This window comes from Talpa occidentalis, unplaced genomic scaffold (genome assembly GCF_014898055.3).
Source record: "Talpa occidentalis isolate TD23 unplaced genomic scaffold, MPIMG_talOcc4v2.1 talOcc4.9, whole genome shotgun sequence".
Taxonomy (NCBI): domain Eukaryota; kingdom Metazoa; phylum Chordata; class Mammalia; order Eulipotyphla; family Talpidae; genus Talpa; species Talpa occidentalis.
The window spans coordinates 71,030,195-71,038,578 of record NW_023605305.1 but is presented as its reverse complement, the minus strand read 5'-3'; the positions used below and the strand labels follow the sequence as shown (position 1 = coordinate 71,038,578).

Sequence of the window (8,384 nt, the reverse complement as noted above, 5' to 3'; positions counted from 1 at the left end):
GCCCCCCTGGTGACGCAGGGGTTAAGTCTCAGCACTATAAAGCTAGCCACAGCCACTGCAGGACGAGTTTGACCCTGTCCAGGGAGCTGACCCACATGGCTCAGCATCTCTCTCCTGTCTTCCCAATGGTGCCCTCAGCAGTGTATTTCAGTGGATCTGCCTGTTCTGCTCCCAGCTCTGTCTCTGCTGAATTTTTCTCACTCCCTGTAATGCTGGCCTACATCCCAGTTCTTGTAGCACAAATAAATAAAATAAATCTTTAAAAAATTATAAATTATAGTTTAGCACAAAGGATAAATAAAATATAATTTGCCGGGGACCAGCCTCCGGCAAAATGTGGTGTCAGGGTTCCTGAAAGGATGAGACAGCGTCGGCGAATACGAATGATCTGAAACTTAGGGACTGAGGGGAAGGGAATGAGGAGACACCGACACTTTGTGAGGTGTTAGTATCTTCTGCCGAAAGGCTCAGCAGGTTCTTTATTTATACATTTTTTGCAAGCATTGAGATTACATTATCAGGTTCACAGAAACAAAGCAAAAACAATTAGTGCATCTCCTTTTCCGTGCTCTCAGCAAGAAGGCAACCTTCAAGGTTAATAAAAAACTAAGTCTTAAACACTAAAATTCATTGTTTCAGCTAAACAATAGCTTAACACAATTGATAGCCACCGGAACATTCCCATCAGCTAAAGCCTAAGCAAAGAAAGAACTTTTCTTATTTTCTTGGCCTTCACACCAGGGGCTGGCTGCTACTCAGCTATCAGAACTTCCTCTACCTAGAAACTCCTTAACTCAAATAGCTTCATTTAAAAACTTTCCCAAGAAACTTCAAGGGAAGGCAAAAAAGAACTTACAATAATAGTATTGTAATGCTTGTCAGGCATGTTTAATAAACCATCTCCCATTGTCAAGTGGGCCAAATTGTTTAATAATTAGTTTTTAAGAGATAATTTTCCATGCCGTTTATTTACTGTATATTGATGCATATAATGTAGCGCCTAATGTACTTTTTGGGAAATTTTTCTCCTTTTATGACCAAGAACAAAAAGTGAAGGGATGTTAGATCTTCAGCCCCACGGTGTGAGGCACAAGGAATCTTCAGCCCCATGGTGTGAGGCCCTTTAACTTCGGCCCCACGGTGTGAGGCCCTTTGAGCTTCGCTGCTTGCCAGTAGTTTATCTGGCTGGGGCTACAAGGCCTCCTGCAGCATTTCCCCCTTTTTTGTTTTTGGCCATCATTTGCATAAATCGTAACTCAAGTCGTACCTGATTGATAGCACGGAAAAGCTATTTAGTAAACAATGGGAAGAGAATCAAAACAATCATGGCAACAAGCAAAACAATACCCAATGTAATAAATGATGGGAACCAGGCGGCCTTAGTAGTATAATTTTGCAAGGAAGCCAGGAATGAAGCAGCAACTTCTGCAGGGGTGGAGGAAGGGACATGAGCTAAGCTAATTGCCTTAATATCTTTCTGCAGAGCAATAAGGTCCAGGGAAACATTTGTGTTATTCCATACACCCAGTAAATGATTTTTGACATTATTCCAAGAAACTGAAGAAGAGTTATATACATGTGGAGTGACACAAATCCATTTGTAATTAGAATGACATTCGGTAGTCAAATGTGTTTTTATGTGTTGAATTTGATTGTCAATATGTAGAAGTGATTCCTCAAGAACGTTTAAACGAGCTTCAAATTTGTTATTAATATGGTCTTGGATGATCAAAGCGTGTGTGATGTTACGAGACAAGTTATTAACATGGGAGGCAGTGTGAACTTGTTGCACGAGAGCAGTAGTAGAAACAGCAACAGAACTAATAATAGCAATAAGCGCCGTAATACCCAATATAAGTGCTGCTACAAATCTTTTGGAGCGACGCAGACCTTGTTCTACAAGCTGAAGCGCATACAGTCCAATGTCATCATACCACGGCTGTTGTAAGCTTACAGGGAGCATGACATAAGGAGGTTGATGTAAGATAACAAAAGTCACTTTAAACAATGAGCTAACAGAGGTAATACAGTTGGTGAGAATGCAGTCAGTACAATTAATATGAAAAACATGGTGATGATAAGTGATGGTTAAATGTCCAGGGCCCTCAATGAGGATGGCATGAGGGGGGCCCACACAAGCCCGTATGGTGAAAGCATGAACAGAATGTTCAGGTTGGCGAAAAAGCACAGGTGAAGTGGCAGCAAGGATGCGAAACAAGTCCGGGTATGCACGGGAACCATTTGAAGTGTTGGTGAGATAGGTGGGAGTAATCCATCCAGTTGAATACCACCGAGTGATGGGTTCCAGAGGTGGGATGAGGCGATTTGACTGGTTGTAGATGAGAGCATTGTGCAGGAGAAACCTATAATCTTTGGGGACATTAGTGGCAGATGTAACTGCTCCAAGAACTGAAAAATCATAAATAGAAAGATTAGTCTGATAAGGCTGGTAGCGAATTCCTGCAGAGGGAAACCTGCAATTATGCCAAGTGGGAAATCCACGATCCGTGTCAATAGAATTTTGGGAATCATCTGAGTTATAAAGTGAACAGGCTGGAAGAGTGGAGGATATTGGAGCTCGAGCTATGTTTTCATTAGTGCTGCGAGGACCAAGGAGAGATAAAAGCAGTACCCATAAATCACGGTTGGATCCGAAGGAGGAAGGCTTTGAAGATTCTGTTAAGAAATATTTGTCGTTAATAGGTAGGCAGCCAGGTAGTTGAGACTTTATATAGGCAGGATCAGATGTAAAACACATAGGAGGAGAATCCATGCGTCCCTGAAAAGAAAAGTTATTAGTGCTTTTAAACAAAACAAAAGAGTCTGAATCACCACCTAGTAAATCAGAAAAATTAGTGAACACACGGAGTGAGGGAAATCCCCAAGGAGTGGGGTGGAAAAAAGGAGGATCCGGGATGTAAGTCCAATAGGAAACAGAAGGCGTGAGAGGAGCAGGAGAAGCTGGTGATACTTTGCATGATAAGATTGTTAGCATGGCAAGGAACATAGTTTCTGGGGTGATGTGTGTGTCTTGCTGTACAAGTAGTTGTCGAGCATTGGAGGCCAGGTTTCTGAGCAGATCCCAATTGTCATGATGAGACGTCTCACGAACCCGAAGATGGTGCAGGGAAGAAGACAATCTTCCAACAGGGGATCTGGAGCGATGACTTCTTGGTGATGAGGTATAGGGTCCCAGAGGACTGCTCCTATTCATTCTAGGGCGACGGTTGCTCGACCGGGGGCGTGTCCGTGAAGGCTTTTGGGACATGATGTCGGATCAGTCTGTCAGGAATCCAAATCGGGCTGTCCGAATCCTGTGGAAAGATACAAGCATAGCCTCTCCCATTTGCTAATAACACATCAGGGCCTTTCCATGTTCCGGAAAGGAGATCTTTCCACATAACTTGAGGTTTAGGGGCCAGTTGGTCAGGGTCCCAATGTCTATTAACTGGAGACAATCCTTGAGAATCGCAATTTAAATAATTGATGACAAACATTGCATGAGTTAAAATATGATGAGCTGAACTATGTTTAAAATCAGATTGTTGTAGTTTATATATCTGAGACTTTAAAGTTTGATGGGCTCTTTCAACAATAGCTTGCCCTTGTGGATTATACGGAATTCCTGTAGAATGAAATTTGAAACGAAGCAATTTGTAGCAATTTGAAACGAAGCATAAAATTTTTTAAAGGCAGATGATGTATATACAGGAGCATTGTCAGTTTTAATAGCACGAGGTTTGCCAGCGTAGGCAAAACAAAACATTAGGTGTTGAGAGACATCTTTAAAAGCTTCTCCAGTTCGGGCAGTAGCCATAATAACATGAGAAAATGTGTCTATGGAGACGTGAACGAAACTGAGTCTCCCAAAACTAGTAACATGAGTGACATCCATCTGCCAGAGGTCATTTGGTCTAAGTCCTCGTGGGTTCACTCCCATTGGAAGTGAAGGGTGAACAGTGGGGCAAACTGAACATTTGCAAACAATTTCTCGGGCTGTTTCTCGAGTCAGATGAAATTATTTTCGGAGTGAAGCGGCATTTTGGTGATGAAGGGCATGATCATTAATTGCCTCTTGTACTGTGAATACCGTTGCTCGAGTCAACAAATCAGCCAGCTCATTCCCACGAGTTAGAGGACCTGGTAATTTAGAATGACCACGAATATGGCCAACATACACTCTATAAGTCCTGGATCTTATCAAAGTCTGTAGCTCCAATAGCTGTGGAGCAATGGTAGTTTTAGCATCAGCAATTACAGCAGTTTCAATGTCAGGAAATAATCTGGTTACATGTTGGGAATCAGTAAAAAGGTTAAATGGCTGATTTTGCAAAATTTTGAAAACTGTGAGAACTGCAAATAATTCAGTTTTTTGAGCTGAGGTTTCAGTTGTCTGGATGGACTCTGGTTTATCATTGATAACGAAAGCAGCTCTACCATTGGAAGAGTCATCCGTAAACACAAGTGCAGCAGGTTCTGGCAAAGGCACAGCACTAACAATGGTTGGAAATATAAAAGCCTGCTTCTTAAAGAAATGAAGTACAGGGTCGGGAGGCAAATGAAACTTTATCTCACCCGAAAAAGATTGCAGGGCTATTTGCCAGTCATCACTTAAACTAAGTAAGTCATTAAGTTGTTCTTTTTTGTAAGGTAAAACAAGAACAGAAAATTCTCGGCCAAAAAGCTCAATACTCCTATGCCTTCCCTTAACAATTAATGCAGCTACTTGGGAAGCATAGGGACAAACAACCTTCTTTGCAGTAACCAGTAAATGTAACCATTCTAGTGGTCCCTTTTGCCACATTTTGTGCTGATCCCAATCCAACCAAAGTAGAAGGTGTAGCTTTTGTGGGCCAGGCAATCAAGCCCTGCTATGCAAGTAACATCAGCACCAGTATCCAACAATCCTTCAATTGCTTTTCCTTGAATTTTTATAACTTTGGTCGGTCTATTATCTTTAATTTGTTGAACCCAAAAAGCCATATCACTGGATTCAAAACTGGAATTACTCTGTGGTTCATTGGATGCAATTTTATTGCCAACTGACATCAGAGGCAGTAAAAGCAATTGAGCAATTTTTTGTCCTAGATGAATTTGTATAGTTTATATAGGAGGCTCCAGCATAACTTTTATTTCACCAGTAAAATTAGAATCAACAACAACCGGTATTACTTTTATGCCTTGCAGAGACGCAGAACCTCAGCCAAAAACAAGTCCCATTGTGCCAGGTGTGGGAGGCCCATACACCCCCGTTGCCAGCATAGTGTAAAATTGATCAGAAGTTAATATTGCGGCGGAGGTGGAATGCAAGTCCAAGTCCGCACCGCCTGTGGCCCTGCGGACGAGATCAGAGATTGTTCGCCGCTCTGGTTGCTCAGATCCCCAATTTTTTGAGGGGCCTGGGTTGGGCCCCTTACCCAGTTTCCCAACTGTGAAGTGCTTTTTGGAAAAACAGCCGGATTGGTGCCCGCAGTAAACTTTTCATTAGGTGGCAACAATGTACCATTTCTATGATATTTAGACCGACAGTCCTTCATCCAATGAAATCCTTTGTTACAACGCGGGCAGATAGTTTTTGGAAGTATCATTTGAAAAGGAATTATACTATTATTTGTTGTAACAGGCAACTGTTGAGACAAGGCTGGAGGCGGCGTAGAGATTACTTTGCTTGGGCAATTCCTACTATAATGCCCTGGCTGTCCACAAGAAAAACAATTTCCAAAATTTTTGGTTATTTTCTTTTCCTTCTGTTGATCAAGGGAAGCGAACCATTGGCTGCTGGTCTGTCCCTTTAAGGCAGCCGCAATAGCCACACCCTGAAGGTACGAGGGTGTCACCTCCAAACAGGCTCGAACATATTCATTAAGATCGCCTGTTCGCACAATAGGTCTTAACAATGTCTGACATGGTATGGTAGCATTTTCAAAGGCCAATTGTTTAGTTATAATGCGAGCCGCCTCAGCATTAGGTATAGTTTTCTGGACAGCATCCATTAAGCGTGACAAAAAGTCTTGATAAGATTCCTCAGGCCCTTGTTTAATGTTAGCAAGGCCAGAGGTTTTCATTTCACCAGCCGGCAACCGACTCCATGCAGCAACTGCAGCTTCACGCACGAGACGAAAGGCCGGAGGTGGGATACGTATCCGCACATTGTTTTCACACCAATCATCCTGACCTAAAACCATTTCGAGCGGAATCTTATCATCTTTCATTCTTATTCCTCTATCATTATATTTCTTTACCATCCTCCGTGCCTCTTCCTCATAATTTGCCTTCCACAACAAATAAGCTCCACCAGACAGACTAGATCTACCCGTCATCTGCCAATCAAGGGGTGTAAGGAAGCGACTGGCCACTGATTCTACGAGTTGCAAGGTATAAGGAGATGTAGCCCCGTAATCGGCAGTTGCTCTTTTCAATTCCTTTAAAAGCTCAAAGGGAAGGGGTTCCCACTGAGGCTGCTCATGGTCATTGTCTACATTGAGCACAGGATAACACCGAAAGGTAAAATCACCCTTCTCTTCTGCTTGCTTCACTGCACCAGCAAAAACAGCTCTAGACATACGAACCGAATCACAAGACAACATTCTCAACACAGGCTGTGCGTTTTCAAAAGGGTCTGATTGTTTGCAGAAGGAGGCTTGAGATCAGTTTTAGCTCTAGCCAAATCACTGATATATTTTTTAACAATTTCAGTCAAGTCCGGGCTGGAGTTTGAATCAGATTTAGGAATAAATTCTTGAAAAGGAGCTGACGCTTCAATAAAGAAGTCAACCTTGGCTCTAGAATCAATTTTTGGCTTTTGAAAAACAATTTCATCTTCCGAAAAATCCGAATCACTTTCTCTAATGCTGCCAGCCAATTTCTGTTTAACTTTCGGTTTAGCATTTTTCCTTTGCCTCCAGCCTGGCTAAAGTGATCTATTTGTTCAGGCAATTGTTTTGTTAATGACGGACTGTCAGCCAAGGACCCGTTGATGTCCTCCAAGGATAAAGAGACAGCAGGCTCAGGCACCCGTAATTCTCTGTGTTTTTTATCTAATTTTTCTAATTCAGATCCTTGATCTAGCATGTCTTGTAGCAGACCCCACAATGAAAAGGCATCAACGGGGACCTTCTCAGGTCCATGGAGAGTATAATAGGTTGTCATATCCTCTCCTACTCTGGCCCAAGTTCTTATATCCAGAGTACCGTCCCTTGGAAACCAAGGACAACACATTTCAACAAAATTTAGGAAACTAGCCAATTGTGCATGAGAGGTCTTCAGGCCTCTCTTTGCGAGAGTATACTTAATTATATCAATAAAGAGTCCTCTTTCCTTAGACTCAGTATGGCCCATCGCTTCTCAACGATAAGACACTCACTCGCCTTATCACATAATAAGACACCCACTAGCCTTATTACGGTTCTGACTTACTGCTCCCCCAAACCTGCTTCCTCTACAGGCGGGTATGCGCTCTACCCTATGGAGCAGATCCTAGCCATCCCCGCACGGGAATGAAATCTTACCTTTCAAGTCTCTGCTTCGGGTGCCACTTGCCGGGGACCAGCCTCCGGCAAAATGTGGTGTCAGGGTTCCTGAAAGGATGAGACAGCGTCGGCGAATACGAATGATCTGAAACTTAGGGACTGAGGGGAAGGGAATGAGGAGACACCGACACTTTGTGAGGTGTTAGTATCTTCTGCCGAAAGGCTCAGCAGGTTCTTTATTTATACATTTTTTGCAAGCATTGAGATTACATTATCAGGTTCACAGAAACAAAGCAAAAACAATTAGTGCATCTCCTTTTCCGTGCTCTCAGCAAGAAGGCAACCTTCAAGGTTAATAAAAAACTAAGTCTTAAACACTAAAATTCATTGTTTCAGCTAAACAATAGCTTAACACAATTGATAGCCACCGGAACATTCCCATCAGCTAAAGCCTAAGCAAAGAAAGAACTTTTCTTATTTTCTTGGCCTTCACACCAACTCCTTAACTCAAATAGCTTCATTTAAAAACTTTCCCAAGAAACTTCAAGGGAAGGCAAAAAAGAACTTACAATAATAGTTGTATTGTAATGCTTGTCAGGCATGTTTAATAAACCATCTCCCATTGTCAAGTGGGCCAAATTGTTTAATAATTAGTTTTTAAGAGATAATTTTCCATGCCGTTTATTTACTGTATATTGATGCATATAATGTAGCGCCTAATGTACTTTTTGGGAAATTTTTCTCCTTTTATGACCAAGAACAAAAAGTGAAGGGATGTTAGATCTTCAGCCCCACGGTGTGAGGCACAAGGAATCTTCGGCCCCATGGTGTGAGGCCCTTGGAGCTTTGCTGCTTGCCAGTAGTTTATCTGGCTGGGGCTACAAGGCCTCCTGCAGCAATAATTTTTATAACAAA

At 42.3% G+C, this 8,384-nt stretch overlaps 1 protein-coding gene across 2 annotated transcripts; it reads right to left on the bottom strand.

Moving 5' to 3' along the window:
- Positions 1 to 849: 849 nt before the first annotated feature.
- On the bottom strand, positions 850 to 7,941 carry LOC129145150 (uncharacterized). 2 transcript variants are annotated; one of them, XM_054691328.1, is made up of 2 exons: positions 7,509 to 7,941; positions 850 to 3,625 (listed from the first exon to the last, which is right to left on the bottom strand). In XM_054691328.1, the coding sequence occupies exon 2, from the start codon at positions 3,266 to 3,268 to the stop codon at positions 1,289 to 1,291; it is 1,980 nt and encodes a 659-aa protein (XP_054547303.1). In that variant the 5' UTR covers positions 3,269 to 3,625; positions 7,509 to 7,941; the 3' UTR covers positions 850 to 1,288. The 2 variants fall into 2 exon arrangements, with proteins under 2 accessions (XP_054547303.1, XP_054547304.1); XM_054691329.1 differs by having other exon boundaries at positions 850 to 3,314.
- Between the last annotated feature and the right edge of the window lie 443 nt (positions 7,942 to 8,384).

Bases quoted from the DNA above. Each gene is read 5' to 3' on its own strand.
- LOC129145150 (XM_054691328.1), bottom strand. From the start codon at position 3,268: ATGTCCCAAAAGCCTTCACGGACACGCCCCCGGTCGAGCAACCGTCGC.